Raw genomic sequence first — 14,986 nt, 5'->3', positions numbered from 1 at the left:
CTGCTTTAATAAAGCTTTTATTTGTTTATGTGGTCCTTCTTAGATTTTATCCAGTTCTGGAACAAAAAACTAGGGGCAAGAGGAAGATTTAAACTTACTGAAGTTGGGTGCTGACCTAAAATGAAAATGGGAGAAGGGTGAAAATGTTTCAAGTCTTGGAGTATCCACAAGTGACAGATACATATAAGAGTTTGAATGCATTTGATACTCCGTGTGTTTGATATTCTGGTCAGTACTTCCCTGAGATATTGCATCCTAAAGTTATTTCATTTAGGAGAGTCAGATTCATATGGTCGTCTTAACTCCTGTTAAAAATGCTCCTTCTGAGCTGGGATTTTGGATGGGATCCAAAATCAGAATGAAGGGGTTTGGGTTTTTGTTTTGGTTTTTTTTTTGGTTTGCTTTGTTTTTTGGTTTGTTTTGTTTGTGTTTGTTTTTTTTTTTTTGGGGGGGGGGGATTTTTTTTTTGTTGTTGTTGTTGTTTGGTTTTTTTTTAATATTGAGACTAGAAATCCTCAGGGGCTTGGGGGAAGTAGATGATCTTGTGACTTCTGCATCCTAAGCAGTAGATTGTTTTGCAATTAATTTAGTCCCCTTTTGGGGTAGTAATTTCTCAATACCTCAGAGTAGGTATGTGGAATTCATTTATTCCTCTTGCTGTAGAGTCTTATAGTCTGTGCTTTCACTTTGCTTATTGCTGGGACAAGCAGGTACAACATCCTCAGGTTCCTGCACTGGAAAAATGCACATTTTTCACTTCTGCTCTTAATCTTCTACCAGCCTGTACTTTGCGAGTGCTGCAGCGCATGAGTAGGAATTGCATGTAAAACTGCTCATTTAAAACAACAATTTGATCATTTTGACCCAGACTTTTGGTGGTTTTAAACACTGGTTGCTCTCTTCTGGACTAGATGTTAAAAGAGTTTTGTATTCTATCTTTCAGGTGGTGCAGGGGACCGGGAAAAGATGCCTGTCAATCATGAGGCTTTCCTGCTCATGGCTAATTCCCAGAATGAAATGGAAGATTGGGTGAAAGCCATCCGACGGGTTATATGGGCTCCATTTGGTGGAGGTATTGCAAATAGCTCACATGCACATAAATTAAAACATTTGCCTCAAGGTAAAACATATTCTTGTGATACTAGGATATGTGTAACACTTTAAAATCACTGAGATGCCTAGATAAGCTCTTGATTGTCTGAAGTGTTTTGCAGCAAGGGGATTGTATTGGTTTTTTTTGCCAGGCAATGGAAGGAAATGGGAAGGGAGGGCACATTCAGACTACATAACTGACTCAGAAACAGGTGGTGATAATAAGCATATCATTATTGTTAGCACTCAGTTTTTTTACAGCTCATTATGAACTATTCTGTGGAACTTTCTTATCCTTACGGACATAAAGGAGTGTGCCTAGTTATCTCAGCTTTCTACCACAAGGGCAGATGACCACCTTTATCCTCTATAGAACCAGAGGCAGCAAAATTTTTCATCTGGCTAATGTAGGGCTCAGTTGAGAAGACAAAGCTTCCACTGGCTTCAGTGGGGTGTAGCCTGAGGAAGAACAGTAGGGTGAGGCTGAGTGAACACCTGTAGGATAATACAGCTGTTGACAATTCCTGTAGTTAAAATGCACAAAAAAAATCCAGACTCAGTGTTCATACTATACCACAATCTTCAAGTTGTTAAGTCAGTAGAGTAGATAGGAGGTGTTTTTGTGGTTTAGCATAGAGGGATTCATGGATGTTTTCTTCTGGGTATGTTATTGGTGACAGCAGCTACTCTCTTGGTATTGGACACTCAATGCTTTGAAGTGACTTGTGTGCTGCTAATGGAGTTCATTTAAATAGTGCTATCATCTGCAGATAGTGACATCAACCTCTTTTGAGAGGTACAGATAAAAAAGTGCCAGATAAAGGTTAGGTAACACAGTTACTTCTGTTGAAATGAAGTTACTAGTTTTCCTGGATCTATGGAGGGGAAAAAGTGACCTTGGTGCAATTGAGGGAGGCTGAAATACCACAAGGTCACTAAGAAGACCCAGTGTTTGTCAGTAACTTTTACGTTGGTTGGGGTTTTCTGATGTTTTTTGGCCAAGGCTTGTTTTGTTTTGTTTTTTCTTTTAAAGTGACTCTTATGCTTTTGAGTCTCTGATTTGGTTTATCTGGAGGAGATACAATCTCTATTGATGATGTAATTTTTTCCTAGGTCCTTCTTTCACTTAGCAGAGTGTATGTACAAAAGGCAGCTCATACCTGATTCTGCGAGGTTGCATGTAGTACTTTTGTGCTGTGTGCAAAAGCAGCTCTTCTCACTAGTACAAACTGGTCTACTGTGATTTCTCCTCAAAAATTAGTATGTGTTTGTTTTGTTTTCTTTCTGAAATTGAGTCCACAGTGAAAGGTCTTTTAGACTCTGAGCTCAGTGCAGGGCCTTCTTGCACTGCATCGTAAGTCGTAGAATATCAGACTCAGTATTTCTGTGCCCATGTGTAATGGACCTTAGAGTATTTTACAGCTTTGCTGTGTGCATCAAAGAAATACTGTGAGGAAGAAGAAGACATTCAGTCATGACGAATAGTACACATTCCCACAACAGCATCGTTCTCTAGGGCATGATTTTGTCAGCGCTGCTAGTATCAGCTTCTTTTTTGTTAGTGTTCATGTTTTGTCAGTCTCGTGGAATAGTTCCAGAGCAAGCATCTTTTCTCAAGTATTAAAATACTAAATAATTAAAAATCCTAAGATTTTAAAAACAAAACCATGAGGACAGCATGAAGGTAGGGATGGATTTCTTTTTTGATGTTTGTTTCTTTATGGGGACAGCATTGTCCTAATTAATCTGAACTTCCCTGCAGCTGTCAGGTAATAATCTGGTTTGCCTTTAAACAGAAACTTACTTCTACATTTGATTCCAGGAACTGGGGTTTTGCAGGATACCAAAAAAAAAATAAAATCGTGAGAATGAGGTAACTGGGCAATGAAGGGGGGGATACAGCAGCACAGAGGGGGTATACAGCAGCTGCTGTTTGTTGCTGTTTTCACATACTGCAGTTTTCATCTGGTTCTATCAATGTCAGTGTAATGGCTGCTCCAGCTGTTGGTGAGAGCTGGCTTAAGCCCTGTAGAAGAGAAGCAATGGCATTTGCAGCGTTGGAAAGAACTGTGATTGTATACTGATGTTTTTCCTCTGTGGGAAGATATCTACCTAAGAACATGGGCACATCCTGAGTGGTCAGCCTGGCCTGTGCTTGCTGCCCTAATGCTCAAATGCATCAGTCTAAAGCTAGTTTGGTTATGCCTGCTTTATAGTGCAAGCTGCATTAGCAGATTCCTATTCTCTGGTTTCATTGCTTCTCTGAGCTGACTGAAGTGATAACTGCTGTCAGGATTCATCTTTTCCCACCTTGCAGCCACGTGCTCCCACATTTCATTCTGCTAGCTCTAGAGGTTATGCAGCTGTGCAGTAGGAAATGACCTCGCATTAAAAATAGGGGGGTGGGGGTGGGATTAGTTGCAAGATTAGTTTGTAGGTAGATTGTCTCCCTGGCTCTGCTAACCATGCACTGCAGGACTAGCTCCAACAAAATGAGGACAGTGGGGAGAGATGACGGGGTGGAAGAGAGCATGCTTGTTCATTCTGATTGCAACCCACCCATTAATTGACTCTGTTCTGCTCTCGTGAGACCACACCTGCCGTACTGCAATCAGCTCGGGGGCCCCAAATGCAAGGACATGGACCTGCTCAAGGAAGTCCAGAGGAGGCCATAAAGATGATCAGTGTTCTGGAGAAGACAGACTGAGAGAGCTGGGCTTATTCAGCCTGGAGAAGGGAAGACTCTGCGGAGACCTTATAGCAGCTTTCCAGTACCTAAAAGGGGCCTTAAAGAAAAGGAGAGGGTCTTTTTACAAGGGTTTGCAGGGACAGTAGAAGGGAGAATGAACTTAAACTGACAAAGGGGTGATTTAGGTGAGGCACTAAGAAAAAATTCTTCACTATGAGGGTGATGAGGTACTGGCATAGATTGCACAGAGAAGCTGTGGCTGCCCCATCTATGGAAGTGTTCAAAGCCAGGATGGACAGGGCTTTGAGCAGTCTGGTCTAGTGGAAAGTGTCTTCGCCCATGGCAAGGGGGGTTGGAACTAGATGAGCTTTAAGATCTCTTCCAACCCAAACCATTCTGTGATTCTATGATACCATGGAGCTGCACCCTCAGTCTCTTTGCATTTCACAAAGAATTTATAGGAATATCAATAACTAGGAAATAGTTAAGGATTTGAAACCATTGTTTCCAAATGGTTTTATCCAGTTTGGGGACATGATCAAACCTACTCTTCCTTCTGTCAGAATCAGAGCAGGACAATTTCTCTGAGTGAAATCCCAGCTTACCTCAGACGTGGGAGGACAGTAAACATAGCTGTCTCGGTGTTTTAATTGAGTAATTTGAACTCTGCTGTGCTACCACCACTAATTTGAGAGCCAAGTCTTATCTATCGACACTTTTTAATATATGAAGCTAAAGGAGTGAGGAAAGGAATTAAAAAGCAGGCTTCATTATTAATATGTAAATATCCAGCCCTGGAGAAGGTTGATATGGTGTAAAAATTAATTTTGCCAAGATAAAAGGGGAGGCTTAGCCACACTTTAATCTTCCCTGATGTACTGAAAAAACATAAATCAAAAAAGTTGAGGGTATCTCCTTACGTGTTGATGTGGGCACATGAACTGTTTTTAAAGGTGAAGAGCAAAGGCTTCTCAAAATAAAACAGAAAACTCCCCAAAGCTGCTGAAGATGCTGAAAAAAGATCCCAAATTATTAACAGGAGACACATTCATGCTTAAAAGCCATATGGAATGTGTGCTTTGAAATACACTTCAAATGTGGCCTTAAAATAAAATCCTAAAGTTCCTAAGTCTTTTGAAGAAGAGCTGTCTTGTTTATGGGGAAAATAATTTCTAACAAGTTTTCCTGGGTTTCAGGCTCCTGAATTCTTGAGTCTAGTCCATCTCATTCAAGCAGATTTTGGAAACTGAGATTTGAGAGTACTCGGTATATTTTGATTATGCCTTTAAGAGCAAAATTTGTCACAGTGGCTTGGTAAAAGTGAGTTTTGGAGCACACTCTGACAGAGGGTGATTAAAACTGTTCCCCATGACCCTTCTCACCTCCATGATGAACAAATTTTGCCCTGAGTTTTCACCAGTGAAAGTTTATTTGAGAAGTCCCTGCAGTCATGCTGTTCTGCAGCTGCTTTTTAATATGGAGTGCTTATAGCAGTGCCATAGTGCTACATGCAAAGGGTTTGTGGCCATAAGCTTGAGTGAGAATGATCCTGCCAGTGTCCTTCGAATGTGGATGCATTGGACATGTTTGGTGTAGCTGGGGGGAGAGGACGTAATTTCTCACTCTCCATGTACAGTGGAGCTGTGCTTCTACTTTCCTTAAGGAAACTGTTCTCCATCTGTTCACCTCTCAGTTGGCATGCTTTCCTCAGTTTTGACTTGCATCAGATGTAAACCATACTAAGTCTAAGACTGATTTTTTTTTTTTTGCCATGAGGTAAAAAGCCGAGTTCTTTTGGTGCCCGAGTTGAAAACTGAGCAGCATAACTCTTTCTAGCAGCCCAGCACAACCAGCACTACATGGGGACAGAATCATTCTGTGTTAATCTTGTGCTATGTTTGTTTTGTTCTGTTTACATATTCTTTCTTGCCATGAGCAGTTCCTTGCTCCTTTGCCAGAAATGCATGTCACAGCTGCTTTCTTTCTCCTTGTACTAATTTTTCCTTCTCCTCATCCCAAGCTTTTATCAGCTCCTTGTGATAGAGGGGAGGTGAAGAAGTTGGAAGGGATGTGCTTCCCTTAGGCAAACGCAGGAAGTTTTACCCTGTGACAAAGTAATTTTTCCTGCAAGAGCTCCAGGAGTGGTTTCTCCATTTGGGAGGAATAGTCACTGTTGAACTGGCTGGCTCTAAAGAAATGCCCACTGATGAAGCCACTCTACACAGAATTAAGTCAAGTCCTCTTCTTCATTTATATAATACATGATGTGTGGATTCTTTCTTCTCTTGCCAGTGAAACAATGCACAGAGCGTTTCTGCTGGCAGCCAGGGCCCTGAGCAGACCATGTCTTGTATTAGGGGAGAGCTGCAAGCTAGGGGACAAGTCTCTGGGGTGTAATTTAATACCTGGCTAAATGGTGATGCTTTTCAGGCAACATCTGCATGAGAGCAAAACATGAGTGTTTAGAAGGGTCAGATACTGGTATTAGTTTTATGTCCACTAGGATGCCAGACTGTTTAGGAGCTAATGTATGATGTTAAGTCTTCGGAATCTGAGGTTTAATTTCTCCACTTGTAAGATGGGGATTTTCCAGCAGAGCATCATGAGCATAGAATCGTATCAGTGAATTTAAGACACTAAGATATCACAGTAACGAAGAAGAGGGAGATGACTTCAGTTACCTGCCCAGTATGAAGGCAGGGAGGAGGTTTCTGCTCCATGTCTTGCCAGAGGGGCCCCCAGAGTGACAAACTCAAGTAGGATTCCTGACCAGGCCAAGAGCAGCCCCTTCTCTTGGTGGCAGGGTGAGCTTCCCTTGTGCCAGGCTCCCACAGGTGTGTGGGGAGTGATGCTGAGCGTTTGTTGTGCCTGATATGTGCCATTGTCTCTGCACAGAGATAGCTGGCACGTGATGCAGCTTATCAGTGTTTGCTCTTCAGTGTTGTCTCATGCTGGGAGATATGACCAACCAAAGGAAGAGAAAGATGATGGGGTTTATGAATTTAGATATGCGTCCAAGACTACGGGATACACAAATCACCTGTGAGGAGGTTCTGGTTAGCCTTACCCCAAGCAAAGGTATCACAAAGGCCAAACTGACCCAAAGTAGAATTAAAGTAAGTTGGGAGTGGATCTTGCTGGCAAAACTGCTTACAACAGAGAAAGTTTTAAGATCTGTTTCTGAGATCTGATCCAATTATTTTTTTCTAAGTTACCTCTATCAGGTATATCTGGGGCTTATATTACTGCTTTATGACCAACATCTATTGCCATCACGAAGCAGCCTTGAGGTAGGGAAAGGCTATTGCCCACCGTTTTTTTTTTTTGTAAAGGAGGAATCTGAGGTATTGAGCAATCAAGAAACTTGCCTGAGGTCACAATGAGTATCTGTGAAAGAACCATTCTGAAAGCATCTTTCAACAAGGCAAATACAAGGATGTCAACTGTGGACCTCAGGAGAGCAAACTTTGGCTTTCTTAGAGATACGCTTGAAAGAATTCTTAGCGGTATGGTCCTGAAGAGAAGGGTCCAGAAGATCTTTTTTCAAGGATTCCTTACTCCAAGCTCTGGAACAGTCCTCCCCCATATTCAGGAAACCAAGCAAAGGTGGCAGAAGGCCTGCATGGATGAAAAGTAGCTCTTGGCAGAGTCCATACCTAAAAAAAGAAGTCCACAAGAAGTAGGAGCTAAAGCCCCCCTGGAGTTGAATCTGGTGGAGGCTGTGAAGGGCAGCAAGGAAGGTTTCTTCAGGCATATCAACAAAAACTCAAAGACCAGGCAAAATATGGGCTCGCTACTGAAAGAAGCCGGAGACCTGGTGATTTTTGAACAAACACGCTGATAGGGGAGCTCCCTGAAGACTCCTATATTCAAGGGCAGGAAGGAGCACCTGGGAAAATACATGTTGGTCAGCCTCACTTCTGTTGCTGGGAAGGTGGTTTTTGAACAAACCCAGAAATCATTTCCAAACATATAAAAGTGAAAAAGGTGACTGGGAGCAGTCAGCATGGATTTGTGAAGGGGGAGTCATGTTTGACCAACCTGGTAGCTTTTTACAATGAAGTGGTGGATGAGGGAGCAGCAGTGATTTTTGTTTGTCTTGACTTTAGGAAGGCCTTTAGCGCTGTCTCCTGTAATGCCCTCATTTAAAAATTCATAAAGTGCAGATTAGATAAATAGACATTAAGGTGTACTGAAACCTGGCTAAAGTGCTGCTCTCAAACGATTGTGATCAGCAGCCCAATGTCTATCTGAAGGCCAGTCATTAGTGGTACACTCCAGGGGCTGATACTGGGGTGAGTACTGTTTAACAACTTCATGAAGGTCCTGGATAATGGGACACAGTACACCCTCAGCGAGCTTGCAGACAATATTGGGAGGAATGGTTGGTGCATCAGAAGGTTGTGCCATCATTCAGAGGGGCCTTAATGGCTGGAGAAATGAGTGGACAGAAACCCCATGAAGTTAACAGAGAGGAAGGCAAAGTCCTGTATCTGGGGTTGGATAAATATAAGCAACTTTGTTCATCTGTGTGGGCTTCCTGCCACCTTGTTTGGTTTCCTGTACATGGTGGGGAGGACTGTTCTTGAGCTTGGAGGAAGTTAACACTTAAAATGAAATCTCCTGAACCCCTCTTCTCTCCCAGTACATACTGGGAGCTGATCAGCTGGAAAGCAGCTTTGCAGAAAAGCACCTGGGATGCTGTTGAACAACAAGTTGAGTGTGAGCCAGCAATGCACCCTCGTGGCAAAGAATGCCAACAGATTCCTGGGCTGCATTGGGAAGAGCATTGCCAGCAGGTTGAGGGAGGTAGGCCTTCCCCTCAGCACTTATGAGACCACATCTGGAGTGCTTTGCCCAATTCTTGGCTCCTCAGGACAAGAAGGACGTGGCCTTACTGGAGTGATTCTAGCAAAAGCCCACTAAGATGATTAAAGGATTGTGGCAAGTGAAATACCAAGAGAAGCTGAGAAGTCTGGGATTGTTTAGCCTGGAGAAGTTTCAGAGTGGATCTTATCAGTGTTGTGTAAATACTTGACGGAATGGTGTAAAACTAAAGCATGTCAAGGGCAAAAGGTATTCCTTACTAACTTTTGAAGATCCTACCTTTAGAAGTCAGATGGCTGTTCAAGTTCCATATAAAATTCCTAACCTTCACACCAATTGCATGTATTTCATCTTTAAAGCTGCTGGCTAAAGGCTTTAAGTGACATCCAGTACCACTGCCCAAGCTTTTCTGGGCTCTGAGTGGAAACTATGCAGTAGCCTGGTCATGGCAGAGCAGAAATGGGGTATTTTCAGAGTATTGTGTCACTATATTGTCAGAGGGGCAAGTCACCTGCTGCTGATTTTAGAAACCCCAGGCAGCAGCACAAGTGCTGTACTGCAATGCCATATCTCTAGTTGTCATTAACCAATTTAGTTCCAGTGGCTACTAAGTGATGATGCAGTTTGACATCAAGTGAATGATCGCTTTGTTAGTGTGGACAGTCCTGGGCACCAAAGAACAGGCATCCAGAGCTGGAGAATGACAGGCAGCTGAGCAAGAATCCTTCTTGGTGCCCCTGCTCAACCAGACAGCAAATACAGAAAAAATACAAGTAGAAATTACTTCTGTGACATTTGCAAGTGAGCAGGGTAAAGCTTCTCATGGGATTTGCTGTCTGGTTTTTCAAGTTCAGAGCAGAATTTTTAATACAAGCTCTGCCCTAAATTAGTCTTGTATTCTAGAGGTTGTATAAGCAATTGAGATGGAAAATCTACCCAACTTAAGCACTTTCCTCAAAAAATTACTTTGAAAAGGGTCTTGGAAAAGAGAAGATTTCAGGAAAGTCTGATGCATAAAATTGCAAATGTATGGAGGATTTGAACAATGCACAAACATGGGGTTTGAACCAATAGAAAAAGTGTTTAATGCAGTGCACAATTAAATTATGAAACTCAGTGCCACAAGATCTCAAAACAAAAATAATAAATGGATTCAAAATAGAATTAGATGGTTTTATAGAAGGCCACCTGGGATATCAAAAAGAAAGTTCTGGAGGGAGTCATTAGTGTCATATAGCTTGTATTGCTAAGAGTAATCCACCTTTAGATAAAATATGGTGGAGCTTGGATTTGCTTTTATAGCAGATTGTTTTCCTGTTCTCTTCAGCTAGAAGTGCTATGGAGAAGTAATAGTGGCTGTGCATTTGTTATGTTGTTGGTGACTACTGCCTGTAGCACATAGTCTGAGCAGTACCACCTCCTGCGCTGGTGATTTCTCAGTGAGACCATTCTTGTAATCATTACATTCATGCTTGATGTTTGAAAGCTGACAGTCTTTAAGATACTGATGGCTCTTACTGCATGTCCTGGCAGTATGTGATTAATGGGACAAATATGTTCCTGTGGTGTTTCTCAGCTTGCAGGCAAGTATTTAATTTCTCTGTTTTAGTCCTTTGATGAATGTTGTGAGGATATGTGCTTACTGAAGGGGACTGGTAGCCTGCTCCTTGCAAGTTGCAGTTTTAACCATTTAGGAGCTGAAAACAAAGAAATTCACTCTGTCTCTCTTTTCTTAGGTCCTTTCTGAATGTTACCCTTCTATCCCCACAGTTGCTCCATCATCGCGTAATCAGTCTTGCAGTTTCCCCTTTCTGCCTTCAGAATTGTGGGTCAGGGAAGGGAGCATTCATCCCTTAATGTTTTCTAGAAGGCTAGCTGATTTTCTGAGATGTTTTATCCATTTTTGCAAATTGGAGCTAAATGCCATCTTTTCCCCAAGCACAACAAGTCAGGTTCAGTTTTTGCTAGAACTTAGATCCCCAACCGTATGCTTGGCTATTGAAGGTATAAGTTACGTTTCATATAGATTGAGGATTTTAGTTGTATACTGGAGGCTGAAGGTAAATTGGTTACAGATTTTCATCCATGAATGAGTTTGAAGAAGCTGCAAAGTGAAACCATGTGCAATTTACCTGGTAGTGAGTTTTACAGTTGCAGGTTACACACTGACAGAGGTATTTATGATGAAGTTTGATTTGGATAAGCATCCATGTGTTCTCTGTTGTTCCCATCTGCTTCTCAGCGACTGATTGTGCATAGGTTACCAGCCTCTTGGGCTTGGGATACAGGATGACTTGAGGACATAAGCTTGTTTGGTTTTCTGAATGGAGAAAAGAGCTGGTTTTCTAAATTTTGGGTGTGAATCTAGATCACAGACACTGTCAGGTTTCAGGATGGCCAGAAATCCTGAAAGTTATTTATTTCATTCTGTACCTGAGATGAGGATGAGCAATAGCTTTTGGACTCCATGATCCTTGCATTTGAGTCCACAGCCGGAATTCTCCTCCTTCTCTGGAGATGAGACACTGGTGGCAACAATTATACTATGTCATAGTTCTTTTTTAGTTACTAACACCCAGAATTTTTGTAAAGCTTTTCTGTGCAGTGGGGGCATCAACATGCAGCACACTGGAAAGAGAGGATCTGCTGGTCAGATGCTTTCTACAGACATAGCTTCAGTTGAGTCTATGGAAGCTATCTATTAAATGAAGATAGGCACATGCAAGAATAAATAAAAAGTTCTGTAAAAGATGTTCTTATGTTGTGGTGAGAAAGAAGTTTTCCAGGGCACATTTGTCCAGATCACTGCTTGCTAAGAGCCATTTTTTGTTGCTCTTGATGTTTTGTTCTCTAAATGCTTTCTGCCTTTGTTTAGAGAGAAATAGACCAATAAACACAGGCGTTTTGCTCTGCATTCAGAATGCTGTGGTTAAGTGATGTTTAAGTCTGTTTGTCATCTTTTTTTTCTGTAAACAAACAGTTAGAATCCCATTTTAAAGCATAAACTGGTCAGAGTCCATGGCAGGACAGTTTAGAGTGCTGCTCAGTCAGTTGCTTTCCTGACGTATTTTAGAGAGATGGGAAGACGCCTCACACAGGTAGAATCTATTGTGACAGAAGGATGAACATAGCTGTTTGCTAACCTTTTAACCCAGAATGAACTCTTTATCAGTTAGAACTTCTTTATCAGCAGGAGCCTGCTTGTTTTCAAAAGATTTCATCTTACCAGTAAAGGTTGAGACCCCAGCCCAGAGCAGGGGAGGGGTGTGGGAACATCATTTTATTCAGAGAAGGATCTGTCCAAACTGTTTGGAGAGGTAGGAATCTGGAAGGGAAATTTTCTATACAAGGACATGCTGTTGAAGTCTTCCTTACTTGGTTCAGCCCTTGTGAGTTATCAACTCTAGCCACTTTACTGCCAGCTTTCAATAAATACAAGGGATGTTTGTGTGCCCATGTTTGCCTGGGTTAAAAAATGAATCTGTACAATGCTCAGCTTACTTTATAATAGGGGAACTTCATCTCCAATTTGAACTTGGATACAGATCTCTTTCTGTACAAATAGATGAGGCAGTTTCCTAGATCTGAGCTCTCTCAGACAGGTCTGCTTGAGTATACCTGTATATTAGCTAATACTCCATGTAAGCCAGTGTCTAAAAATACCTATACCCTATGGGCACTTGCTAGAGCTGTGCAAGCCAACAAGTTTGCTCACAATCAGAGATGAGGAGGAATATTTTTCCGAGTTCATGTGGGTTCACCACTCTTGTCTGTTGCAACCAGATTCAAGACTGAATTTGACCTGAGTTAGATGCCAAGCCTGAGACATGCCTACATTTTCAGAGGTGGTGCGAGCTGTAGTGAACTTCCCAGCCAGTCTCAAAGCTTGTAGCGACATGTACAGGCAGGGTGCTCTCTCCCTGTTCTGGTACCTGCAGCAGTGTAAGTGGTGGTACTAGCTCATGAGAGCTTTCTTCATACAAAGACACCAGGAAAGAAAATGCCTTCAGCTCCCCATCAGAAAGTTCATGAGATATTTACTTGCTAAACCGTTTTATAATCCTAAATTCTTTAGAAAATAAGAACCACCCAGCGGTAAACTTCTCTACAGCGAAATAAATTCACACCAGTATGGAAAGAGGGAGTTCAGTCTCCTTCTCTCCCCTTCTCTCCTTGGCACATGTATATGGGGAGCTCTCCAGGTAAAAATTTTGATGGTAGTTTATATGGAATGTGGCCCACTCTCTGGATCAAGTATCAAGTATACTTCTGAAGTCTGCAGCCCTTGCAATCCAATGATTATGTGTGAATCTCAGATTTCATTTTTGAGAAATGTGGTTAACAGAGAAAGTGGGATTCAACTGTGACCTGGAAATTCAAAACACAGAAGTCAAATACATATGTATACACATACAGGTGTTGATTTTTATTTGTCTCATCATATTCTGTGGCCTAAGTCACATTTTTTTAATGCAACACTTTGAAAGGGATTGAGAATTGTTTCATATAAGGAGAGAGGTGGTAACTGGAGTGTGTAGATATGAAGCATAATGTTGCATTCTTCTCACAGGACACTGATAGCTGCAGAGCTACCATGTGCAGGGAACAATAAGGAAGCAGCTTTTATGCTTTAGTTGTGGTGCTTATGTGAGCAATCATGTGCTCCTTCTGCTTCTTATTCTCACCAGGGAGCTGTTTTCTTTCCTTGGAGAAGAGTTTACATTATCTTCGTAATCTCTCATACAACTTGCAGTATTATAAGCTATGCTGAAGTCTAACCATGCTTTGAGTCATGCTGTGTCCTTGGCCACAGAGAAGCTGTGAATTTCATGGGTTAATTATAATTTGGGTATAAAAATATCCATGTTAAACAACATTACTTTCTATGTCATTGGATACCTCCTTGTTCCTGTGTTTTAAGAGTTGGAAAACAGAAATGGAGAAGTGAATGGAAGAATAAAAGTCTGCATTTGCTATCTCCTGGGCTCCCATCCCAAACTTTGAGTCCCAGGCTCCATAAGGTTATTAGCAGATGTGACACATTTTGAGGGATAATTCCAGAAAATAGTGCCAAAAATCCTGATGGTGTCTCAGCTGTTCAGAAGAGGATTGGTCCTGCTCACTGCTTAGCACTATGGGCAGTCTCTCACTAACCTGCAGCCTGCTCTGTTCACCACAAAGGAAGAGAGATTAAATAGAATGGTGAAGAGTACCCAGGATCTCATTTATATCTTTTGTTTAAGGATCTCTATCATTTTCCAGTATTCTTTAGTGGGCTTTAAACACGGTCTAGTGTATTGTCTGGGCTTCTGGTGTCCAGTTGTGCAATACCTTGCTACACAAGGTATACCGTGAATAGTTAAGGATACCTTGCTGCCTTGCTATTCGAGAACTGAAGCTTTTGATCTTGGTACTGCCTTCCCCTATAATAAGAGACAGTAATTTCTTCAGGAGATTCTGATTAATATAGAGAATGTAGAGAGAGAGTTTGACCTCAGGTTTCCCAAGCTGTGAAACAACACTGTCTCACAAAGTATCTTCTTTGACCTGTGTGTTCAAAGTGAACCACAGAATAACTAAGAAGGCGGTGGGCCGCTATGTTCAGATGAGTGTGGTCTATCAGTGGAGACCACAGATAGGTTTTTTAATAAAAGAAGCAGATGAGCAGCTGCACACAGGGGGATAACACGCTGTTTTTTCCTGCAGAGGGAGATGAAGTTAGTCACACATAATAAAATTCCGTAGAAGCTTTGGGCAAAAGTTTTGGGTGGTGTCTGCTGCAGGTCTGCAGTCACACAAGTGCATTTTGTAAATAGGGTAGGGCTGACCTCTATATAACTGCATGGGCCATTGTGTGATAAGCGTTTTTCCTAACTGTAGGCTTCTTACCCTGAGAGCAGGAGTCAAGGGAGTAAATGTTTTCCTGCAAATAAGTCCTGGGGATTGATTCACATGTAATTCCTTTCCTTACCAGTTACTCAGCTGAGCTATTCAGCATCAGCCAGCTTCTCTGTCGAGGGCTAAAGCAGAGGCTGTAAGCACAAAAAAGCTGCACAGGTCAAAGACTGTAACTTCTCCTAAGCTTCATAAAACTTTCTAACATGTCCCAGAGCTCTGGAGATACTCTCAGAACACACCAAGGCTAAGATGGGGGCATGTTCCCCTCCAAAATGAGATTTCTGCTTCTGGTGCTTTGCAAGAAGATCTGAGGCCAGACCAGGGCACCAGGTTGCCTGCAGCACAACTGGCACTGCCTGTAGCAGGAAGGGATCCAGAGTGTGGCATGCAGACAGCAACTGTTGCTCAGCTTTTCCAGCTATCTAGAATAGATCTGACAAGCAATTAGAGCATGAATATATTACAGAGCCGATGGGGGAT

The 14,986-nt window shown here is 42.0% G+C and overlaps 1 protein-coding gene across 6 annotated transcripts in view; it reads left to right on the top strand.

Annotated features, from left to right (window-relative positions):
* The window catches only part of ARHGAP22 (Rho GTPase activating protein 22), a 157,361-nt gene that overhangs the window by 117,259 nt on the left and 25,116 nt on the right, over window positions 1–14,986 (top strand). For 5 of the 6 annotated variants that reach the window (XM_062606653.1, XM_062606649.1, XM_062606651.1 and 2 more), the window contains one exon: window positions 944–1,120. In XM_062606653.1, the coding sequence (XP_062462637.1) occupies window positions 944–1,120 (177 nt within the window). The remainder of the gene's footprint in view (window positions 1–943; window positions 1,121–14,986) is intronic. The other variant, XM_062606652.1, reaches the window with a different exon arrangement.

Source organism: Pezoporus occidentalis, unplaced genomic scaffold (assembly GCF_034315485.1).
Source record: "Pezoporus occidentalis ecotype Australia unplaced genomic scaffold, CSIRO_AGI_Poc_V1 ctg98, whole genome shotgun sequence".
In the NCBI taxonomy this organism is placed as follows: domain Eukaryota; kingdom Metazoa; phylum Chordata; class Aves; order Psittaciformes; family Psittacidae; genus Pezoporus; species Pezoporus occidentalis.
This window is presented reverse-complemented; position numbering and strand designations above follow the sequence as displayed.